The 26,741-nt window shown below is 33.0% G+C and overlaps 2 protein-coding genes and 1 long non-coding RNA gene across 4 annotated transcripts in view; 1 reads left to right on the top strand and 2 right to left on the bottom strand.

Annotated features, from left to right (window-relative positions):
* The window catches only part of LOC123874115 (rho-related GTP-binding protein RhoN-like), a 167,276-nt gene that overhangs the window by 28,920 nt on the left and 111,615 nt on the right, over window positions 1–26,741 (bottom strand). The gene's annotated exons all lie outside the window — the stretch shown is intronic.
* Window positions 17,555–22,263, bottom strand: LOC123874116. Its single transcript, XM_045919305.1, has 2 exons — window positions 21,979–22,263; window positions 17,555–21,022 (listed from the first exon to the last, which is right to left on the bottom strand). Coding segments are annotated over exons 1-2 (570 nt in total). The 5' UTR covers window positions 21,981–22,263; the 3' UTR covers window positions 17,555–20,454.
* LOC123874118 lies at window positions 22,389–23,812 on the top strand. Its single transcript, XR_006797833.1, has 2 exons — window positions 22,389–23,143; window positions 23,335–23,812. It is a non-coding gene; the product is annotated as an uncharacterized LOC123874118 (long non-coding RNA).

Genomic DNA, 26,741 nt, shown 5'->3' with positions numbered 1-26,741 from the left:
AAATCAATGAAAAACCGCGTCAAAAGAGTTGTTTGCTTTGAGGTTTCCATCCTCGTTTCACCCGCTTGCTTCCAATAAAAAGTATTGGCAGTTCAAATCGATTCATATTTTTCATCGCCATTGGGACGAAATATCAAATTTTACGCCGCAAATATTTCCGATCCAAAGAACGTAGTCTAAGAGATGGATACTTAAAACTTAATGTCACTTTTATTAGCGTTATGTAAGCTGTATGACCATTTCAAGGGTTCTTATGTAACTAAGTTATTCTTTTTTAATAATTCTGACTTTTGAACTGATTGGTTAGACTGTTGTACTGATGACTCCACCAGTACAAATTTGATCGCTTATATCTCGGAAACGTGACGCTTGGGAAGATTTTGTCTTATACAATACTTGTTTGTATTGATATCAGCTATTGATTAATAGGTTTTACTAGCTGAAGCCAATCCGTTCAGTAGTTTTTGCTTGAAGGAGTAACAAACATACACACACATACAAACTTTCTCCTTTATAATATTAGTGTGATGCGTGGCCGCCATTTTGGAATAAATAAAAATGGCGAACTACTATGTAGACCAAAATCTTCGAAGCCTTTTGCGAATGTGTAAATGGTTCAAAGTAAAATCAAACAATTTCGTTATTGTATTATGTTGAACACAGTTTTGACGGTCACCTCTTTGCCTATTGCTCTTTCGATTGAAAATGTCAGTTGGTCGGCGCTGAACCGAAGACCTGGAAGAACCAAAATGCGGAGAGCTTCACTTTCTAAGCAATTGATTCGCACTCGGGGTCAGAATAAAAAGGATTTTCTTACGAATGGATGCATCTCTGAATAAACAGAGCGTGGGAAGTTCTGAAGGGGAGGTTGAATCATCGAACAACGCGCTTGAGAGAAGACAACGTTTTGACGACCTCCCTCGCCGTGGTCTCATATCGTTTGATTCCCCGTAGGAGCAATTTGCAAAATTTTTAAGTTGCCCTTTGCAAGTTGCAAACACATTACAATTTAAAAAAAAAAACTCGTCGCTATGATGACGAAATACAAATGAAATAGAACACATCTAGAGTAATTCACACTCGTTTCAATGATGGATCTACATGATATTCGATCAAATGGTCCAGTACTTTGACAATGAATAATATTGCGCATTTAAGAGTAGCTGCCGCGTTGCTCTTTGGGTTAAATCGAGCGAATTTTCTGGAAGAAATTACACCATTTAATTTTTAATTGCTCCAGCTTAGCGGAGTTAAATATTTCTTTTTGAGAAATGTTTGGAAGGCTAATGGGTGTTGTAACATGATTTAAGTCCCGCTTAAAAGAATTTTTAATCCGTTTTCGTATTAAAGTTATGAAAACTAGCAATTACGGTGTTTTCTCAGAGCAAACTGTAGTTTGTAATTTTATGGTTCTTACAATATGGTTTTTGTGAAGCATTTCTACGAGGAAGGGTCATGAATAAAGCACTACGCATACCTGCGAAGTGGAGTAGAGGCACAGAGGTAGAGGTGAGCCGTAGCGTCTTTTTGGCAGCAACTTATTTACTTTATTTATTTATTGACACTAGGTACTAACTTACCTAGTGTCAATAAATAAATAAACTTAAAAAAACTACTTTAAAAAATTGTTCCATTTTATTTTGGCTTTCGAAGTTTTTTTTTGATTTTTTAACCCCCGACGTAACCCCGTGTATCTGTGTATCTGTCTGTGGCATCGTAGCTCCTAAACGAGTGAACCGATTTTAATTTAGTTTTTATTGTTTGAAAGGTGGCTTGATCGAGAGTGTTCTTAGCTATAATCCAAGAAAATCGGTTCAGCCCTTTGAAAGTTATCAGCTCTTTTCTGGTTTTCTTATAGAGGTTTTTGTGTCGGGGGTTTTTAAATTTTGAGTTATTGCTAAATACCTATACTTAATGTCCAGTGTAATAATTTTGATAGATTAACAGAATACGATTATTGTTTTAAATATGAAATATCCATTCTAAGATACTAGATACTAATTTAGTTTAATAGTTTAACCGATAGTTTTGTACCCTAGCGTAGCTATTTTAATCGAAAAGCATGAGTGGTCTTATTAACAAGATGGTACTACACAAAGGCCTATTCACTAATTACCGCTCGCACCGATGACATCACCACACAATTCACCACACTGGAATCTCTGAGCTCATTTCCTAATTGATCCCATTCGCTTGAACAAACCCTAGAAAGCAATAACCGTTATCCATATTATTTCAGTAGTCCATACTAATCTATTATCATAATCTGGCATGTTATTGTAAAATGTGGCATATTATTGTAAAATATGGCATATTATTGTAAATTGAATATGTACTTGAAAAGAGCAACCGCCGAGTTTCTTGCTGGTTCTTCTCGGTAGGAATGGCATTCCGAACCAGTGGTAGATTTTTTTGACGATTCAAAAGCACTTGTAAAAGTTTGATTGAAATGAAACATTTTGAATTGCAAATCAACATCGCCAATATTACGTCTACTGCTGCACATAATATTAGGTCCTTTGTATGGACTTCCACCGTTATATTCTGTCCCCCTAATTATTTCTAAATCGTTTGGCGGCATGGCTTCGCCGGTAGGGTGGTAACTAACCACGGCCGAAGCCTCCAAGACCAGACACATAAATAACCCAGTTTAAAAGAAAATGGCACAAAAAATACGAGAACGTTTTCCGCGGCTCTTCGTGAAATCAGTCCAGTGCGATTCGTTCGACGGCAAAAAAGCTAATCACCACCCCATGTGGTACCGAACAAATCTTTCCTAAACGAATTGCAGTCTTTAAAAACTTTAATCCCTTGTAAATAGAGTCCTTTTCCTTTAACACAAACGAAAAGATACTTTGGTAACATGTGGTACTGAACCAATTTTTCCTTTACAAGATGCAGTGTTTAAAAGCTTTAAGGTTTTGTAGCTAGAGTTTATTTTTCTGTGACAGAGTGGATAAATACAATTTGTGAAATTGGTAAACCGAGATTTTTACAGCAATCAGTATTTATCTGATGTAGATCTAATGTGTTTAACTTAAGGTTGGTTTTTCTATAGCATCTGTCTTTTTTATTTGGTCTTAGGAAGTTGTTCTACTGAAATGTTTGGTTAGGGTGGTTAAGGCGATAAACACATGTGTTGGCGTAATGTGATTATTTCTTAGAAATTATAAGGGACAAACTTCAAACCCCTATTTTATCCCCTTAGGAGCTTTCGACAGTATCCACAATTTATGAAAAATAAACACGAGAGCCATTGAACATTTGTTCAATGCGAATGTTTTAAAACCTGAACGCACGGGTGTCATCTCAAGAAAAAGTTGACTTGGCACTTTTACAATGGTTTACGTTGAGCTGCAACGTAATCCACGAATACCCGTAATTTTTTTTTTAATATAAGAATATTAGCCATGCTAATCATGACTAATACTCCCCCCTTTCCCTCCAATTAAGCGTAAAGCTTGTGCCAGGAGTGGGTACGACAATAGTGCAACGGCTGAGGTTTGAACCGCCGATCTTTCGTAATTCAGTCCGCTCCTCAACCGTTGAGCTATCGAGGCTATTGGGCCTATGCTTCAACGAAAGGCTTGCTAAAGAGCCTAAACAAAATTAATTTTGATTGTTGTATGTGATAAAAAACAAACCAAAAATTGAAATATTGTTAAAAGTTCGTTTAGTACGACTTCCGACTTCCGGCTAGCCGCTAGTGCGATTTCGTCTAGTACGACGCAATATCACCGGTTTCTTGGCCGTCGTTATAACCGGATTCCACTGTACAAAATAGGGTACATTACCCAAAGGTCGGTCGACGCATTTATTTAATCTGAGCAGTCGGCGTGGCAATTTCACACACATCCTGTATTTACCCGGGAACAAAACAAGTAGCAGATAAGTGAGCGGGTGGCTTAGACCTTCCCGGAACACATTCCCGGTCCGATTCCTGTTTGTGTTGGGCGTGAACGGCTTAACTCCACAACGAACACTCTATCCGGTTTACCTTGCCCGTAGCACAAACTTGAGGCATAGAATTCTTAATAGTACTGATGCCCGCGACTTCGTTCGCGTGGATGTAGGTTTTTACAAAATCCCGTGGGAACTCTTTCATTTTCCGGTATAAAAAGTAGCCTGTGTGCTTATTCAGGGTATAATCTATCTCCATTCTAAATTTCAGCCCAATCCGTCCAGTAGTATTTGCGTGAAGGAGTAACAAACATACACACACACACACATCCACACAAACTTTCGCCTTTATACCTACTATCAGTGTGAAGTGTGATACATGATCTTGTACGGAACCCTTTGTGTACGAGTCCATTTTTATTTTTTAAGTTTTTTTTTTTTGTTGTTAAAGCGGCACTAGAAATACACATTCTGTGAAAATTTCAAGAGAAGAACCCGCTGACAGACATACGGACGGACGCGGATTTGTAAAACACAAACAATTTCACTTTAAAATTTCAGCGTTTAGTAGTCGAGTTTTAGGTTTCAACTTTATCTTGTTATGAAATGTACGTATGTAATGAGTTGTTTGTGAGTTAAGCAGGCACATACGAAAGTTTTTTTAACTATATAGCACTTGACTGCAATCATACCAAAAGGTGATGATGATTGGGATGATGCAGCCTAATGAAGCGCGCTTGCCTGGAATTCACTTTTCACTTTTCTTTTGAAATAATAAATAATAGATGTAGGTATTATTTTATAACACATACAAAACTTGTGGGCAAAACTAAGTCAATTACTGAAACATTTAGGTGGAACTACCGTCAAAGCCATTAAACAGTTAACAGAAATAAAATTAAACGTCCCTAATGGCAGATCTGCCGCTTGTGGTTTGCGCGACTATGTAGATTGTAGACTATTTCCTGACCCTTTGATACTGACTAGTGACCGCCTGCGGCTTCGCTCGGCGAAAATACATATAAATCCATATCCATACTAATCTTATAATCACGCGAAAGTGTGTCTGTCTGTATGTCCGTCTGCTAGCTTTTCATGGCCAAACAGTTTAACCGATTTCGATGAAAGGTACAGAGTTAGCTTCTCTCGGGGAAGGACGTCGGCTACTTTTTATCCCGGGAAATCAAAGAGACACGCGACACAAACGCGCGACACACGCGCGACACACGCGCGACACACGTGCGACAAACGCGCGACACACGCGCCACACACGCACGACAAACGCGTCACACACGCGCGCTGCATGTGCAACACACGCGCAACAATCGCGTCACACATGCGCCACATACACACGACACACGCGCCACACACGTGCAACGCACTTTTCTTTTTATACACTTGATTTTTCTTTTAGTGTATTAATAGCAGTTGCTATTTCCAGTTTTTCCAATAGCCAGAGCGAGGAGATGCAGGTTTACTCTCTGCCGGTTCCTCATTTTTTTGATATTATTGTATAAGTTTATTTCCGAGCTACTCATTCCCAAAAACTTTCTTATTCTTTAAAATAGGTAATTAATTTTCTTTATTGTAAAAGATTTTTTTATTTATTAAATTCGTAGTCCAATTTTTCTATTTCCCTAGTCTGTGTGGGTTTATACTTAGTTAAAACTAGCTGATGCCCGCAGCTTCGCCCGCGTGGATTGGTCAGATCCCCTGCAGCATCAGGATTGAAGAGTTGGACTCCAAATTTTTTATGAAACAATGTAGCAAAGTTCCTCTATCGATTAAAAAAGAAATGACGCAAATCGGTTCAGAAATCTCGGAGATTTCGGTGTACGTACGTAGAAAAACACAACTCCCTTTTTGAAAGTCGGTTAAAAAAGTAGCCTATGTTACTCCCTGGTCAATTCTCTACTTGTCTGTGAAAATCCCGTCAAAATCGGTTCAGCCGTTCCCAAGATTAGCCTTTTCAAACAGACAGACAGACAGACAGACAGACAGACAGACAAAAATTTTAAAAACGTGTGATTCAGTTATAGTATCGTTCAAATAACCATATGACCTTAATATGCGGTAGTTATTTCGAAATTACAGACAGACACTCCAATTTTATTTATTAGTATAGATATAGATATAAATTGCCTTTTGCGGGAATTGTGAGTTCATTACCTATTTATTTGTATGGTCGAATTCGTGGTAAAACAAAATTAGATCGTTTCTATTTGAAGCACTGGATGAAATTGAATTGAAATACATAAATAAACAGTAAAGTAAATAAATAATAATTATTTCGCTAAGTCGAATATTATATTATGTATGGTATACGATATTATACATGTCTTGCAATTGTATACAATTGTAATATCTACAATACGAGATTATAATAGGTGTTTAATGAAGTCGTGAGATTTGTAACACGAATGATACTTTTGTCTGTGTTTGTGTCTCTTGTTTTTAACCCCCGACCCAAAAAGAGGGGTGTTATGAGTTTGACGTGTGTATCTGTGTATCTGTCTGTGGCATCGTAGCTCTTAAACTAATGAATCGATTTTAATTTAGCTTTTTTTTTGTTTGAAAGGTGGCTTGATCGAGAGTGTTCTTAGCTATACCTAATCCAAGAAAATCGGTTCAGCCGTTTGAAAGTTATCAGCTGTTTTCTAGATATAAATTTTTTAATTTACACTTGTGCACTAATACTTTTAATTTAATTTCAACATTGAACACAAAATCTCCTGTACTATATCACTATAACTAGTCACTGATCCTATTATAAATACGAAAGTGTGTTTGTTTGTTGATTAATTAGTTATCTGGTTGGTTAATTGGTTTGTCCTTCAATAACGACGCAGACCGACGCCAATTTTTGCATTGGTATAGTTAAAGTTACCCGATTTATATCCCGGAAATCAGAGTGCCTATGAGTAGATAGGAATTGGCTTATCTGGATCAGGGATCATTCATTCATTCGAATGATCCCTAATCCAGATAATCCAATTCCTACATTTTGAATACTGAAAATGGTAGTATTCGAATGCTTGAATAGTGAATGATACCATATTTAAATACTGAATAATGGGTATATTTGAATACTTGAATACTGAATAATGGATATATTTGAATACTTGAATACTGAATAATGGATATATTTGAATACTTGAATACTGTATAATGGATATAATCGAGTACTTGAATACTGATACTTCATCGAATGGATGAATACTGAATAGATACTTCATTCGAATGCATGCATACTGAATAGTTACTTCATTCGAATGAATGAAAACTGAATAGATACTTCATTCGAATGCATGAATATTGAATAGATACTACATTCGAATGCATGAATACTGAATAGATACTTCATTCGAATGCATGAATACTGAATAGATACTTCATTCGAATGCATGAATGCTGAATAGATACTTCATTCAAATTCACTGAGTGACTACGGAGGTAGTATAATATATACGGATAATAAAACAACCGAACTTCAGTACAAAATTTTATTCTCTAAACACCATTTTCTTAAACATAGTACATTTTTTAATGCGCATATTTTAGTATGAAAAATACAACTATATGAATCACTTGCCATATTATATTTTTCATGTAAACTTAACAAATTTGGGCACTCTTTATCTTCTAAATTATAAATTGTGCTATTTTGTAACATTTGCATTAACCATAACCGTTTTTCAATACCTTTGACATAAATTGTTTTATTTTGTAAAATCTTCTGAATAATATGTTTACAGTTCGAATACGGTATGTATCCCTCATTCCAAAGAATTCCTCTATTTCTTTCAATCCAACTAACATGCCGTCTTTCAGTTTTAGTCAAATCATAAAATGGATATGGTGATTTGATCAGGAAAGTTTGTATGCGGTTATTACAATGAATAGCAATTTCTTTTAAAATAAACTCATTTTCATCAGTTTTAAATCCTTGGACATCTACTATTATGGCATTCATGATATTTTTCGCACTATATTACTCAACGGCTTATATTCTATTAACCGGTCGTTAATAATAAGACAGTAAGCAGTTGTATTTTCAGGGATATCTTGCGAACATTCTATTTCTAATCGCACATCCACGGGTCCACTTTTTAAATTTTCGTTTTGTCTTGAACAATCAATAATAAAAAGCGGTGCTTTATCTTTAAAATTTAACATATCAAGCAGTGGGTCCACAGGAACGTTGTAGTAAGACTGACGAAACTTTGTATACATTTCATATAATATACTATATTTATTTTCATCAAATTTAAGATTTAGTGATTCATAAGGATAATATTGTGAATTTAGAAATAATGTTACATTACTGACTTTACAATGGTCAAACAAAGAACTATCTAAAGACTTTTTGTTTTTTCTGTTAGTTTGTAGTCCTAATATAACATACCGAGGTTTTTCCAACTGTGAAACAGTTTTGACTGCCCAAGAATGTTTTGTAGTTCTAGGCAAAAATGCATATTCATATAAATCCCAGTTTCTGAAAGCTAACTGAATAGGTTTGTCTTTTTCTAATATTTTCAGCAACGTTAGTCTTTCGCGATCTGATACTTTCACCTGCGGAACACGCCATTGTATTCTTTCTATATTAATTTGTATGTCGTGAGCATCATCTAATTTCACGCTGTTTAAATTAGAATTGCTTCGATTTAAAACCAGTTCATGTTTACAATTTATAATTATTTTATTATAGTCTTCAGCAAATCCCATTATTTTATTTAATGGAATAATTAGACTGAAGGAACCGTCATTACTTTTGAATCCATTCATGTTCCAACCCCATATTGCTGCGACTTTACTTTGACCGGTATTCATAGATATAAGCGATTTTATTGTTGTTGTTATTCCAGGATTCTTAATACGATCTATTTCAACACCATTTATCTCATATCTAATGTCTTGAAACAAAAACATCATTGCATTGTTAGTAAACTCAACGGGTGTATTAATGGGTTTATGGTCTTTACCAATAATCGTTGCTTTTCCTTCGATATAAATAAAACTGGCAGATGGCAATATGTAAATATCTTGTTGGTGTATAGGGATCCGAATCTCATCATTTTCTTTAAAACTATTATTATAAGGGCTATATGTGTGAATTTCATAACTTTCGATAGAGTTATCAAATTGTGGAATATCAGTAACCTGGAGTATATTCATCTTAATTTAAATCCTAACGAGCGAAGAAACTCTTTATTACTTCTTGTAAGTGTTTTATAAGATTTAATACGTCTGTAACGTTGCTCAACTCGAGGAGTAGTAATACGTTTTGTTAAAGTATTTGAATTTTTATTAAACACAATCATCCTGTTTTCTCAAATGGAGACGTAGGTTGAAACACTCTTCTCTGAAATCAATGTACCGACCTTGTTCGTCAAGAATTTTTATATTTATTGATGATATGATATTTTTATTCACAGGAAAGTAAATAATACTTTTCGGTACTTCTATAAATCTATACCCAGGTGGAACGTTCGGCACAAATTCATATAAAATATGAGATGGAAATCCGTTAGTATATGACCCCTTTATTAGATCACATTCGACTCTTATCACGGACAAAGGAAGAATGTTGACTGGGTTCTGAGATTCGTGCCATTTATTTGCTTCTAATTTAACATTTGGAAAACCCAATATCGATCCTATGCTATTATCTTCATCAAAGTTCATCGTATTAGAACAAAATATTAAACATTTTAATGTGTTGTTATTTGGTTTGATTATTATATCACAATCTGTGACTTGACTTCGAATGTAATCAGCTATATCATATAGGCCATAAGCACCACACGGTATTTTTAATTTTTTACCATTGCCATAAGCAAATACATTATTGCTCTCATTAATGTTGGGGATTGAATTGAGAGCTGAAAAATAAATTAAGCCACACTCATATTTATCGTCTATGTTAAGAGGAGGTTGAAAACTTGATTCAAGTAATGGTCTTTTGCCCGTGATGGTTATTGCAATAGACATGATAACACACTAAACAATACGAAGTGCTTACGATCTATTTATTTATTTTCTTATCATGCCAAAGGAGATCATTATTTTTGGGCCTTTTCTGAAAGTGCCGGCCAACGAAAAAAAATGGTACGGATCGTTAGAACTAGCCATTTAGAGTAATAGTTAATATGGCAGAAAAGTTGTAGGATTGCTCTGAACCAAGTTATACAAGGTCGAAGATTCGTCATTTTCATACATTTTATTGATTTCTAAAAGTGCTGGGAAACATAAAATAATGTTAGATATTGCTAGAACTAATGATTTGAAGCAATTGTCATTATGACCCGAAGGCTGTAGGGCCATTATATGTCGTGTTATACAAGTTATATACAAAAAATTAATATACTTTGTATAATTAATTGCAACCGATTTTATGATTTTGTTACTGTTCTGATTGTTTTATACGAATTTGAATACACGTACAATTATTTTGACTCCCACGAAGTGCTAGATCAGCTGCAATGTGGACAAAATTCGTTTATACATACCTGGATTGTATGCGGCCTCGTAATACTAGGTGATCTCATCCAGCCATCTCCCAAACTTCTGCCACTGGGATATCTCCGGCAAGCTCTGTGATGAATGCACCATTTGGTTACAAGTACTGTTCACCATAGTAACTACGGGCTTGCTTCAGTCGATAGCTGCCCAAAGCAACCTGCGTCGATTCTTCTGTGAATCTAGGAATGTCATTGAACGGAGGATGTCGGCTTCCATAGCCTGGAAATGAGCTCTTCTTTTACTATAATTATTGTGTGTGATAACAAGTTCTGCTAAACTGTTTTGCGCATTGACCAGTTCATGGATTTTGTCAAGAAAATCACGTCTGTAGTACACGTTATTGTCTATCAGAACATGATAGCTGTTTAGCGATGTTACCGCGATCCTGAAATAATCGATCATGTTACTTAATGCCCGGTCACTCTGATCAATCCTGAGCAAACGAAAATCTCTTTTAAAGCAATTGTTCATCACCTCCACCATCCAGCGGCAAATGGTAACAAGCTTAGATTTATTGGTTTGGTCAGTAATTAGCTGGGTTTCATTTAAATGTTTTGTTTCTAGCATTTGTGTCACATAACCGCATGCCTCAAGAAAGAAAGGCTATCTATAAAAGGCATGTATAGACAGATACAGGCATGTACATATATCTTCAGAAAAGCACTAATTACTTTTTTCAGTGAAAATCATACCCTAACCACAAGTTCCGAAACCACTAAAAGCCTTTATATTTGTTGCGATGGAACAATAATCTACACGCTGCAGCAACTTACAATGCCTAGATTTTAAATGATACCTTAAATGATATAGAAGATTTTTACTGGATTTTTATCTTAGTCCATGGTTTTAGAGATACCATAAACAATCTTGAGGTAATCTTTCTTTCTTGAGGTGTGCGGTTATGTGGCACAAATGCCAGTAACAAAACATCAGTAAAAACCCAGCTAACTACTGACGAAGCCAATAAATCTAGACTTTTTACCATTTGCTGCTGGATAATGTAAATGATTAACGACCGCTTTGGAAGAGATTTTTGTTTACTCAGGGTTATTCAGGATTTGTAACCGGACATTAAGTAACATGATCGATTATTTCAGGATTTTGTCAGCATTACTGAACGGCTATCATGTTCTGATAGACAACAACGTGCATGCACGTGATTTTCTTGACGTAATCCATGAACGGCCAGTGAGCAAAACAGTTCAGCAGAACTTGTTATGACAAACAATATGTAATTATAATAGAAAGAGAGCTCATTTCCAGGCTATGGAAACCAACACCCTCCGTTCAATGACTTTCCTAGATTCACATAAGAATTGACGCAGGTTGCTTTGGGCAGCTATCGACTGAAGCAAGCCCGTAGTTACTATGGTGAACAGTACTTATAACCAAATGGTGCATTCATCACAGAGCTCGCCGGAGATATAAACGAATTTTGTCCACATTGCAGCTGATCTAGCACTTCGTGGGAGTCAAAATAATTGTACGTGTATTCAAATTCGTATAAAACAATCAGAACAGTAACAAAATCATAAAATCGGTTGCAATTAATTATACAAAGTATATTAATTTTTTGTATAACTTGTATAACACGACATATAATGGCCCTACAGCCTTCGGGTCATAATGACAATTGCTTCAAATCATTAGTTCTAGCAATATCTAACATTATTTTATGTTTCCCAGCACTTTTAGAAATCAATAAAATGTATGAAAATGACGAATCTTCGACCTTGTATAACTTGGTTCAGAGCAATCCTACAACTTTTCTGCCATATTAACTATTACTCCAAATGGCTAGTTCTAACGATCCGTACCATTTTTTTTCGTTGGCCGGCACTTTCAGAAAAGGCCCAAAAATGTATGGAGCTAGAATGATCTCCTTTGTTCAAAAACTTTAAACACAAGTGTCCACAATTATATGGATGATTACGCTGAATGTTTTCATAATTATAATACATTTCGGAACCAACATATTGAATTAATTCTTTTGGTGGTTTTAAATTACCATAACTGTCAAAGTACTCGATATGATTATTGTATTTTGCGTAAGCTACCCAATGACTGCCAGGATTTTTTGAGCTATCTAAATTAACGATACCACATTCTTTCTTATGAGGATGTTTAGGTAGCTCATCTCTCATAAATACTCCTCGAAAATAAGGAATACTGCTTGAATAATTCATAATATCTATATTAGTAAGAGCTCTATTGGGTAGCCGACTATTTAGTTTTTTTTACTAGATACATAAATTCCGAAACCTTCCTTAAAAGGTTTAACGCTTAATCCTTTTCCAATAGATAATGATTCTATTTTTTCATTGTGCCTTTTTAACTCATTCAAACGTTTTTCAGCTGCTTTATAATCATTAATAGCTTTAGCTATACCCGATGCACCACCAGCTAAACTACCCACGGCAGATAGCCCAGCAAGAATAGGTATCAATGGTAGAAACCCTCCCGTTTTCGGAATAGGAATAATACGAGGAATCTTTACTGTAGTGTTTGTTGCTAGTTCCTTAGCAGCTGCCATTGCCAACTTTATCGCCATATTTTTACCCTTTGGTTTTAATTTTTTAAGATGTTTATTTGTGTGAGATATGATATATTTCAATTGTTTCTTTAATCCACCACCACTTATATCTTTTGCTGCTTTGTTAATTCCTAAACCGGCTCCATATTTAACTTTCGCTATCATCGCTTTATTAACTATATGTGCTGCTATCTTTTCTTCTAAGCTGGCATCTGATGCTGTTATGCGGTTCCGTGCCATGTTCATCAGTTTTATATCAGCTTTATGCCGATCACTCAAATCAGATGATTGCTGATAGGCTATGTCGTGTTCTTTACAATATTCGTCCAACTGGTTAATGCCTTTCTTTTTGTACGATTTTGTACCTGGTCCACAATAGTTATATCCGGGTAGATGGAGTTCAAAAGGCAAATGATTAATAAACCAATTTAAGACACTGCTCTTGTTCATAATCTTTAATATACTGATTAAACTGATAAAACGTGTCTGTTTAAATAGTTATTTTATTTAAACTTATAGAATAATATTAGTCTTATCAATCCAACTATTTTCATCGACAGGTAGTCCTAGCCATTTTACAAATAGTTTGTTTCCTCTTTTTTTTAGTACTTTTTCCACAAGGTATATATTCGGATGTTTTGTTTTCTGTAATTCTTGAGAATAAAATGCACCTAAAATTGGCTGACCTCTAGAATCTTCTATCAGATATGTAATCGGATTTGTTTCATTCACTTTACTAATTTTAAATAGTTCCGTCGACCAATTAGGTGTATATCCCTTTTCAAACATACTTTTGTGTTTACTTACACGCACAAAATCCCCTACTTTCAAACAACTGAATCGATTTCCAACTTTTGATTGATGTTTTTGAAATTGATATTTTTCTAAAATCTTTCTTTTATTACTTGTATCGACTTCGCACGGTTTTCGATTAATAGTACGGTGATGTGTATTGTTGTATTCACTAATTATTTTACTCAAGGTACCATCATTCCACTTGTATTTTCCTTTTAGACTGAACTCTTTGTACAATTTTGATTTGAGTGTTCTGATAAATCTCTCAACAATTGATGCCTTTTTTGTAGTGTAAGTTGAATAATGATTTATATTAAATATACTAGTCAAATTTTTGAATTTATCGTTATAAAATTCAGTACCAAAATCAGTTTGTAAGTTTTTAGGTTTACGTCCTTTTTCTAATATTATCTTAAATGCTTTACACACATCTTCTTTTCTTTTACATTTTAATGGAATGGCCCAAGCATATTTTGAAAAAGTATCAATAACTGCCAAAATGTATTTATAACCTAAATTTTCCTTAGATACAAACTGCATATCTATCAAATCGGCTTGCCACAGGTCATCTATGTCCCTCATTTCTACTCGTCTCCGAGGAAAATTTACCCTTGCATATTTATGTATTTCGTTTATCACGTCTAACTTGCTCATTTTTATGAAAATTACCCTTAACGATGTTTTCTAATTGAGTTATTCTAGTGATTAAATTTGTAACTAGATCATTCACAGTTGTTAATTCTTTCTTGTAGTCTGAGATAGAATTATCGACATATTCTTTTGTCACACTATCATTGGCATCAACAGGAATATGCAAGTTTTTTATTATTTTATTGCTAGCATTTAAATTGCCATCACTTAATACTTTCAGAGGGCATTTATTAATAAACACTGTATCGTCAATTTTTGGTTTTTTATATAAAGGGTGCCCGAAAATATCTACGTTCATCTTTGAGAACCAATTGAATACTAAATAACTGTTCGTAGTGCAACCATTTTTATTCTTTAATGATATCGGCTTCTTTTAACTCTTCAATTATTGATATAATCTCATTGTCGTGATTACTATTGCCAGCCTGTTTTGAGGCAATTAGTAATTTTAACCTGTCAACTAATTCATTAGGATTATCCCAATATACTAAATCTATATTAGATTTATACTTTTTTAGTGTAGGTAATTTACCTCCTTGCTTCGCATTACTCTTTGACTCAAAAAATAATGGCTTTATGATTTCTCGATATTTTGTACCTTTATCACCTTTAATTTGCCTATAAGCATTATAGTCTCTCTTATGTGCATTAGTGTGATGTAAAATATCTTTGTAAACCAATTTATCTGTCTCTAAGATAATTGATAAATTAGGTTTCTTGCGTAGCAATAGTTCTTTAAGGCCAGGAGTCAATTCATATGAACGCCCGCCAATGTTGATCATTATAGATTTATCCCCAGTTAAAGCATTTTCATTTTTAGTGAATCGTACAACTGAATCTCCAATCATTAAATTTTTATCTTGTTCCTTTCGTATTCCGAACGGTATGTCCATACTGTCATATATATCTATAATATCATCCTTCTGTAACGACACATCCAAATCTGTCTGTTTTGACTTATGAACACTATCAATTTTATCTTCATTATATTCTGAATTTATTTCTAAATCTTCATTATTTAACTTATTACTCTTACTATCTTTATTTTTTGTTTGAATAGTGTTTTCAGAACCCATAAGTTCATTTGTTCCTTTATTTAACTTGTTATTTAAATTTGTAAGTTTAGGTTTATCGTTTAAAACCTTTAACGGCTCGGTTATAGGTTTAAATATTCTATTCAGCACCAAATTAGTTTGATCCTCTGCATTACGTATATGTTTTAATTTATTTCTTATAGAATTTACTGAGTGCACTAATTGTTGTTTAAGACTTTGATCCATGACACTAAATTTACGTGTGCTAGCTATAGAGTAATATTTATTTATGACTTTCTTCTTTTCCCTCTATAATTATATAAGTATAATAGGTTTTACGAAATCTTAGTCAAATTTAATAAAAGTGTCGAATGCTTTTCTGTATCTTCCTTTGTTTATAGAACAATCTTTATTAATAACTAAAAAATCGTAAGGTTTCTTCCACACCATTGCACAGAGATCTTTAAATTTAAACCAAGACATATCTGAATTAATATGCTCATCAAATATATGTTTTAGATTGACATCATCTTGCTTGAATAAAATTAGGAAATTCGCGTTGTCACGTAACAATTGTTTAGGAATCTTAGAGTACGTTTGTGTCAAGTAGAAACAATCAAGTTGCTTATGTCTTCCCATGGCAAAATAGTTACGTATGTTGGTTTGATCTTCACAGACAACGTCATCGAATATAATAATCGAGTTTGATAAAGCTTCGTTAGGATGAATAATGTTATTGTCTTCAAAAACAAAAAAAATTACTTCTGGAATGCTTTTGAGAACAACACTCAAAAATTTGTATTTTGGTTGAAATGCTGTTTTGGAATAAAGATATATATTTCTAAACTTTAGTCCATTTGTATGTAATAATAAACTAAGCATAACATTCGTTTTCCCGCAATTAGATGGCCCGCAAATGATACAACGAATAGAATTTGGCAACAGTTCGCTATGTTTTACACATAACTTGTTTTCGAGTATCTTATCTAAAGTATTTATTTCCAATGAAAGATCCTGTTTAATCAATTTCATTGTATCATTTGATTAATATATCTTGTGCAAAGCTTTTTATAGGTAAACGATAAAAAATTAAATTATAGCATTGTCTCTTTCAGTATTCCATCTTAAAAATAAAAATATATAGAAATAATTTTGGACCCATAATTTATTTATTTGAATCCGTCTATAAATAAGTCATAAGTATTCTCAAAATAAAACAAGTGATTGTGCTCTTATTCATAATATATTGATTCGTCAATAGTATCATACGAAGTATAAATATTAAACAATCATACCTAATATAATCTGGAATCACAGAATAGCATAAAATTATGGTAATAAACCTTTTAATTCTAACATTTGTAATTTTACATTTAAATCTTAAAATTCAAAATATTGTATTGCAATGACCCCAAGGTAAGGTTTCAATTTGGTTTGAAAGTATTTGTCTTTTATCATCAGTTTTATTCAAGACTACTTTATTTACTTCTTGAGAATATAATACATGTTTAATCGATTTTATCATGTTCATTTTACTTTTGAAATTAACGTCGCTGTTTAAAGTGCTATTGTAATGTTTTAACTTTAATCGTTTTGTTACAGATTTAGATACACCTTTTGCCTTTTTAATTTGGATCTTTTTACTGTTAATACAATAAAGCTTAGCTCTCAATCCAGTGAACTCAGTGATGATTTCACCTCCAAGTTCATCTTTAAATAGACCCGGAATTTTCGCATTAACTCTAGGCATATTACAGCAATTATTCACATCAAAATTACTAGTGTCAAAATTTGTTATTTCATCTTTCATATCTTTATAAAAATCTTTGGTTTTTATAAAATATAAAAGACTATCTGTGTCAGTATAACAAAGTCGTACTTTATTTCGATATTTGTTTTTAATAAAGTCATAGTGAAATTTATATAAGTGTTGTTTTGCATATTCCAGAACCGTGAAACCGATATATATAGGTCTGTCAAGTATTATTTTTTCCGGACTCAGATGAATTGCAACTAAGTCTTCGGAGAAAACTGTAATGTTTTTTAAATTAGGTTTCGCAATCAACTTTTCGGCACTGAGCTGTTTATTAGTTTTATTGTTGTTATCATTCCACTTGGTTACTAACTTAATATTAACCTGTTTCCTCTTATTTTCAATAGTTTTTCCAAATATAGCATTATTTAGAAGCTTGAAAAAATCCTTCTCAAAATCAGATGATGATGCTTGGCGTAATCGAGTATTTAAGTCAATGTATTTTTGTAGAAAGTTTTGTTGTCTAAAAGTTAGAACACGATGAATTGTTCGTATAATAAGCCCATTCTTCAAGCATTCTTTTAAATGAACGTAATGTATCACATATTTAAATTTATCATACAAATTTGCTATTAATTTTGGGTTTTTACCTCCCGGAGGAGTGAATTTTTCTACCGCAAAAGGTAAATCACTGTGCGCATTATGTAAGTACTCAGGATATGCTAAATCCACTTCCAAAATATATCCAAAATCTGATTCATTTGATATGTTTGCAATGTCTAAGTTATCAATTTCGGTCGTGGATAACAGTCGGAAGTCAGATATAGGAAGCTTTTTAGTCATTGCATAACCATATAAGTTATTGCAGTCGAGGTATATCAAGTAAGTTGATGGTTGAGAATCATCGAAATCTGACAGATATTTATTATTAGCTACAGCGTTACGAAGAGAACACTGGGCTAATCCTCCACGTATTCCTTTTTCTAAAAATTCATATATCTCCAGGTCACTAATTAATTCTAACCGGATACCTGTATATAATAACATCGCATCCCAGGTTAAACTTGAAGCGGTGACATAATAAGCCGGATCAAGTTTATAATGTCGTAAACAAGTATTTCTAAAATTTTCAAATATATCGCAAAGAAGAAATACATCTGTTTTTAGATATAAATCTGTGTATTCATTCAAGGATTTAATAGAAAATAGATTCCATACACTTTGAGCATGTTTGTATTCATCATCATTTATATGTTCACCTTTCAAACTATTGTAAAAACAATCCTTTGAAGGAAGAGCAGTTTCTTCATATTTTTCAATAGAATCCATATACTCGTAAGGGTAAACACCTTTTTGAAGTAGCAACTTCAATTGGTCTTTGTTTTGAAATTCTCTGGATAAATTAACAAAATCTTTTTCGTGTAAATTTTTAGATAATACATCTAGGCTTGAATTGAGGAATTGAAAAGAATCTATAAATTTTATTTGAATAGGAAATGAACAACTATATTTATTTTTTAATACTTTCGTTACAGTAATATATTTCTCTTTCGATTTTGGTATTATTTTAAAATAACCGTCGTATTTTGCTAACTCCGTAATAAAAAGATGACAATCATAGCCCGCCAAGTTATGAAAAACCACAGGCACGAATGAACACACTCTATTTATTAAATTACAATAAGAATGTGCAGGGCCACGATACTCTGAAGTGATATGGTCATGATCACGTACTTTATCATCAAGAAGTAAATTATTACAAATATAGCAATTTGTAGCATTTTCAAAGCTAATTTCTTGTTCCAATGTTAACGGTGTCATGGGTAATTTCTTAGACAATATGCGATAGATTTCTTGAATATCATCTATTAAATATTTTACAAATACTTGCACACAATCTGATCCTTTGTATGTAACATATTTATTTAATTTAGGATCATGAGAACAGCAAATATAGTAACCAAAACAAGACGGTTGGTGCATTTCATATAATCGAGTATTCTCAGATTTATTTTCGTTACACTTCATTAGAATACTTTCAAAGTCAGCATAAATAATAAAATTAATTTTTTGTTGCCTTTCATAGTTTTTGAATTGTAAATAACTATTTTTCGCTGGTAATTCAGTCAATATTTCATTACAATTGTGAGAAGTATATTTTGTTTTACTGGTAAAAGTCTGTAAGCATAACTCACACAAATACATGTTACTTGTGTGATTAGTTACTTGTCGTTTTACCAGCTTCAAAAGATTTTTTATTAAACAGTAATGACCTTTACCATTCTTCTGAATGTACAGCAAATTTATATGGTTACTTTTTCTTGCTGTAGTTATATACAAAGGACCAGTTACATTATGTTTATTATCCAATCCATAAACGTTAATACTCAGTTCATTTATTTTCTCAAACATTTTAATATCTTTATATGATGGTGGAAATGACATATTACCATCTATATTTAGTACTTCTGAGTAATGTGGATACGAACTAGTTCTACAAACATTATTATTTTGTGGAAATAATGCAGCAACTATAGACCATAAAAAACAATGATTGTCATTGTTGCGTATATTTATGCAACTTTTAGTATTTTTAACTACATTCGGAAGAGCTATGTAAGAGCCACCCCTGAAAGGAGAATACTTATTTATGTTTATTTCTAGATGACTCATTGATTCGCAAGTCCAGCCAGATTCGCGATGTTGAAATTCAGATATTTTTTTTTCAAACGTATTAATTGTTTTTAAATATAATTCATGAACATCAGTACCTTTAGATATGATACTATATTTTGTGTTAAATGACTTCAGCTGTTTTTCTCCTGTTTTAGAGAGATAAAAGAAAACAAAAAGCTCGAAGTTTAATTTAACACTTTGAAATCTTTTCAAAGAGTTGTTTATAATTTTAATAACATATTTCTCGTTATCTATTAGGAACGATTCGGGTGTGAGGTACTCCTCAAAAGGACTTAATTTATAACTTATTATTCTATTTTTGAAAGCTGTTGAAATTACTTCAATGTTATTATATTTGGTATTCAATAAACAATTCGACTTATGTAAATTAGTTCTTAAGTGATATTGATATCTATTTTCAGGTATATCAACGTGACAATTTTCACATCTCACCAAGCTGACCTGACTTAGCTTTGGTGCAGGGGTGACTGTAAAAAAAAACAACAACATTATACAAGTTTATTAATTTCATAACATATGTGACAATACAATTTTTCAAAAGAATATTGTGTGACGTAGTGGAATAATTTCTAATAATAGTTGCTGATAAAAGTGGGAGTGCATTTTTTATACTCTTTTCGTGTCGCAATGATGAAGTTTGTTAAGTGGCGCCATGCCTCAGTATCTTCATTCGTGCGGTTTTTAACACATATGATGGCATGACGCCATCTATTTACGGGCTGAACATTTTCGACCTCATCACACCGGTACACTTTCAGGTCAATGAAGTGCGTTCCTGTCTTACCCTCGAAAGATTGTCTTGAATGACCGTTAGCCAGTCTTCTTGTTAAATACGAAACTAAAGGCTGTATTTTTTTACCCGCTGCTGTAGGTGTAGAGGTCTCTTCAGTCTCGTCATCTTCACTATCTGTGCCGAAAAGATCGTATGCAGTGATCTTTTTTGGTGGCGGTGCGATGGGATTGATGATGGACTTCATTGATTTCTTCGCAACACGCGTCGGTGTGGGACTTGATGGTTCACCGGTTTTTAATTTGTCATGTGCCCTTTTCTTGGATTTCTTTTCAGGCTCAGGCTGCGGCGAATGCTGCGGCGACTCATCTTCTGATGGGAACAACGTTTCAGCACTCTGTCGTGACCTATAATATAAAAAAAACATAAATTAGATTACAAGTATGTATTCAAACGTGTCTAGGTATTAATATAAACTTGACAAAAATATCTTGTAACACTTAATGCTTACTATTCAAGCCAGCTAATCATTTGACCGGCAAAGTTACATGGTCACACCATAAAAACATATTATTATCAAAATCAATCGAATACTGGAAGTATTCTTAATATGAGTATCAGTAGGACCCGAGAATCGAACCCGGGACTATTCAAGCCAGCTAATCATTTGACCGACAAAGTTACATGGTCACACCATAAAAACATATTATTATCAAAATCAATCGAATACTGGAAGTATTCTTAATATGAGTATCGGTAGGACCCGAGAATCGAACCCGGGACTATTCAAGCCAGCTAATCATTTGACCAACAAAGTTACATGTACACACATAAAACATATTATTATCAAAATCAATCAAATACTGGAAGTATTCTTAACAGGTAGGATATCGTAATATAGGATAGGTATCGGTAGGACCCGAGAATCGAACCTAGGACTATATTCAAGCCAGTTAACCATTTGCCCGACAAGGTTACGTAAACACAAATAACATAAGTATTATTATTATTATTAACAAAAATAAACCCGAGAATCGAACCCGGGAACTATTCCAGTCAGCTAATCATTTGGCCGGCAAAGTTACATGTACACACATAAAAACATAGTATTATTATAACAATCAATTGAATACTGGAAGTATTCTTAATGTAGGTATCAGTAAGATCCGGGAATCGAACCCAGCTAACCATTAGACCGACAAGGTTACATACGCATAAATAACTTACTATTATTATAATCAATTGAATACTGCAAGTATTCTCAATTTAGGTGCCCATGAACGTACCTTGATTGCTCGAAATTATAATATCGAAGATGAGAAAAAAACCATTAAAAATAAAGAATAAATATGATATTACTTACATTTCAGTATCCACCAGATTCCTTGCTTCAGGATAACACAATGATGCTTTAACATCTCGCTTGATTGTTTAAATAAAGCAAAAATGATTTGTCATTAAATTTCCGTAAAGGTCCCTTTACACTATCACTCGCTCTATTATGAATGATGATACAAATCAATATGCTGAGATTCACCAGATAATATCTGACAATAATAATAATTCAGTATAAAGCAGGATGGTTTTTAATCTGGCTTAAAAGGCTGAGTTTGTTGTGGGCTCTTCTCAGACTTGGGCGCGTTTGGAACCCTCATCGCTTTTGTTTTAAGTATGTAATTAATTATCACAATCACATCATCTTACAAATTAAAAAAATTGAATATCAGTGAGCGTAACATGTTACCTATTCTGAATAAATAATTTTCATTTTTATTTAATCTTGTCTTCTTCATGATCACACTTTCCTATTAACATTTTCATGTAAGTATAGGTACGCTAAATTATTATTCTAAAAAAACATTGTTTATGAGTTATGAGGGGAGCAAATGAACAAAATAAGTATACTATAGTGTCGGGGGATAATGTGTAAGAGCCTTAATGTACTTATCATATTATTGCTAACAAAGCAACACTTACTTACAATGTTAGAGATGAATAGGTTACCATTCATTAAGTGATTAAAGTAGGACAAAAATTTTATTGAGTAAGTTATGTGTTCTCCAATAACTATAACTATTATTATTTAAAACATTGAGTTTATAATGGATGGACTAGGTTTGAGCAACCTTAATTACCTTCGCATATTGTACCGTGCTATACGATACAATAAGAATAGTTTGTCTGTTGATTTGTTCGTGCGTAGGTACAAAATACAACATGCAACGTTATTCAATCGTTTTTTACCCGATTAAATAGCAACCAACTTCTTTGCATGAATACAACCTAAGACAAATCCATGATATTTCAAACTGAATGTAGTCCTACAACAACGTGCGCCAGCGCCGGCGACGCTATGTCTAGAGGGTTCGTATTTCACATTCCACATCCAGTTAAGGAACGATCTTTGAATGATAAAACCTGCGATTTTGAACTTTATTGATAATTTAAAAAAGTATATAAGTTACGTGAAAACTTGTGAAAATTCATTACATTGTACTGGACATCAAAACGTGATCTACAACATGTCGGTAAGACCTGATTTTTTTACTATACATAATAATTAAGTATTAAAATTTGAATAATTTTATTAGTAATCAGTTTGTTTTTATTTGATAAACATGACTACCTCTTAGATTCGTTTGATATTCAAATTGCATATTTCATAAACCTAAATTGTTACTTAGTTCAGCATTCATAATAGTATTTTTATTTGTTTCAGGATTCAAATGATCCTTTTAACTTTCAACCCAATACGACCCTTACTCAACGTGTTAGTAATTATTTTCAAAGGGAAAATAATGGGTTAGATATCCCTCCTACTTTAAAAAAGAAAAAAGCCAATGTTGTGTATTCATACATAAAAGTTCCTAATAATGGAGCCAAAGTTATCAGATTGGAAATATATGATGCGGCAAAACTACGAAACACTATGTTTTGTGAATGTGATGCAAATGTCTGTGTTCAATATGTCGTCGATAGCGATAACTTACTTTTCGATGAAATCTATAATGGAGCTCACAGTTTAATAACGAAAATACAACGAAGTATGTCCTGCATTGATGTTACTAGTGATTAAAAAATAAGAGTGAAATGCGTTTTTGTGTAAATAATTATTGTTTATAACTAACGATACAAATTGTCTACTCAATCATTATGTAAACTTATTCGAATGCAAATAAACAAACTTTATTATTGAACTTGAATTTCATTTTGAGGGAAATAAAACTAAAGCCTTGTAATGTTGGCTCAGTGTGTCTCCAACCGTAAGCTCGGTGTAACACCAGCTTGCCCTAAAACTGCTTAAGTTGCACATTACATTGTATTAATGCATTGCCTTTTATTACACGGCATACGGTCAACATGATTAAACGTTTTATTTTCTATCACCACCAACACCATCAAAGTTTTATCTATATTCTATATTAGAGACAATTTTCTGTTCTATATCAGTTGAATAGATTACATTGGATGATAACACGCGACTAAAGTGAACTATTTATTTATTCATAAGGAAAAAATGTCACCATGTCTTTAAATATTGGAGATTGTGTAGAAATAATTATAACTGAAAAAAGATTACACGGTCTTCATTTAGTTAAAATTATTGGATACGAACAATACGATGCCATTTTAATACCCTTAAATAAAAGTAATTCAGGTATTTATTTCAAAGTTCGATATCATGGCCAACAACTATCGGCACGAATATTAAGAGTTGAAAAACAGAAATTTGTTGATTTAATAGATGAATGCGAATAAGCTAAATATTCATAATTCGCTTTATTAATTCACATTTTTAGTATACAAGTGTATAGTCTAGCATAAGAGTATATGCAATACACAGTATTTTAAATATACCTAACTTAGTAGACATTCAGTATTCATGCTCTCGAGTATATTTTCCACCATTACCCATTGTTCAGTACTTATAATAGTCATTAGTATTCATGCATTCAGAGTGAAGTAGCTATTCAGTATTCACCCATTTGAATAAAGTATCTATTCAGTATTCATGCATTCGAATGAAGTATCTATTCAGTATTCATGCATTCGAATGAAGTATCTATTCAGTATTCATCCATTTGAATGAAGTATCTATTCAGTATTCATGCATTCAAATGAAGTATCTATTCAGTATTCATGCATTCGAATGAAGAAACTATTCAGCATCATGCATTTGAATAAAGTATCTATTCAGTATTCATCCATTTGAATGAAGTATCTATTCAGCATTCATGCATTCGAATGAAGTATCTATTCAGTATTCATGCATTCGAATGAAGAAACTATTCAGCATCATGCATTTGAATAAAGTATCTATTCAGTATTCATCCATTTGAATGAAGTATCTATTCAGCATTCATGCATTCGAATGAAGTATCTATTCAGTATTCATGCATTCGAATGAAGTATCTATTCAGTATTCATGCATTCGAATGAAGTATCTATTCAGTATTCATGCATTCGAATGAAGTATCTATTCAGTATTCATGCATTCGAATGAAGAAACTATTCAGTATTCATGCATTCGAAATGAAGTATCTATTCAGTTTTCATTCATTCGAATGAAGTAACTATTCAGTATGCATGCATTCGAATGAAGTATCTATTCAGTATTCATCCATTAGATGAAGTATCAGTATTCAAGTACTCGATTATATCCATTATACAGTATTCAAGTATTCAAATATATCCATTATTCAGTATTCAAGTATTCAAATATATCCATTATTCAGTATTCAAGTATTCAAATATACCCATTATTCAGTATTTAAATATGGTATCATTCACTATTCAAGCATTCGAATACTACCATTTTCAGTATTCAAAATGTAGGAATTGGATTATCTGGATTAGGGATCATTCGAATGAATGAATGATCCCTGATCCAGATAAGCCAATTCCTATCTACTCCTATGGAAAATTTGCAAACCTAAATCCACGCGGACGAAGTTAACGACAACAGCTATATAATTTAAATTAAATAATATTATTTCCAATTATTTCCTTTAATTTGTCCGGAATCCAAATGAAATAACGTTCCGAGAACGTTCAATTCATTACAATTTTGTACCCTTTGTATATTATACGTGCTTAGAAAATGTAATTAATTCTGCGAGCGAACACCTAGAAATGTCGCTATTTATGCTCGTGCAACGATGAAAACGATGAAATACGAGTGAATTTGCTATGTATTTAAAGGTAAACGCGCACTTTTATATGGATAACACACCCGCGGCGGCGGACACGAGCGAAACAAACAGTACATGTATTCAAAAATTCTAAATTCAAAATATTTTTATTCAATTAGTTATTAGACTTTTACAAGTTCTTTTGAATCGTCAAAAGCATCTTACCACTGGTTCGGAATGCCTTTCCTACCGAGAAGAACCAGCAAGAAACTCGGCGGAAATTATTCAATTTAATTCAATATTATTCAAAGTAGTATTGTGGTAATTAATTTTACAATTCCATAACAGTTTTTTTGTAGATTTACAATGCAGTTTGTAAAATGCTACGCATTAATTTATTATTACAGTTGGATAGTTAAATTGATCTGGAGTTTATACAAAAAAAAACAAATCAGACATTAAAATTAAAAAAAGACGTAAACCTATTATAATGAAGATAACGTCAAATAATGATAATGTCTGTAACAAAAATGCTGTCAAGTGTCAGGTAGTGAGTTCCATATACGCTTCGAGATTTGGGATAAAATTAACAGGGTTCTCTCCGTCACTTACTCCACACAATCGTAGTTCCAACTTTATTTGAATATTAAGCAACCAAAGTCCATGAAATTTTGCAGACATATTCTAGAAACTAATAACTTTTCTAAAAATATGTAGTTTCAAAATTACAAGAGCTCAAAGATTTGTATGTGAATTTTTAAGACCGCGTAACTTTGAAACCGAATATTTTAACAGAAATCTGGAAAATCACAGGCATAGATATTAGTTTCTAGAATATGTCTGCAAAATTTCATGGACTTTGGTTGCTTAATATTCAAATGAAATTAGAACTACGATTGTATGGATTAAGTAACGGAGAGAGCCCTGTTAAAATGTTGCATAAGGGCACTTCTCGACTTTGACTATTACGTGGAGGGGTCAATTTCAGAATTCT

The sequence above is a fragment of the Maniola jurtina genome, chromosome 17 (genome assembly GCF_905333055.1).
Source record: "Maniola jurtina chromosome 17, ilManJurt1.1, whole genome shotgun sequence".
NCBI lineage: Eukaryota > Metazoa > Arthropoda > Insecta > Lepidoptera > Nymphalidae > Maniola > Maniola jurtina.
The sequence above is the reverse complement of the archived record's forward strand: the minus strand, read 5'-3'. Positions and strand labels throughout refer to the sequence as shown.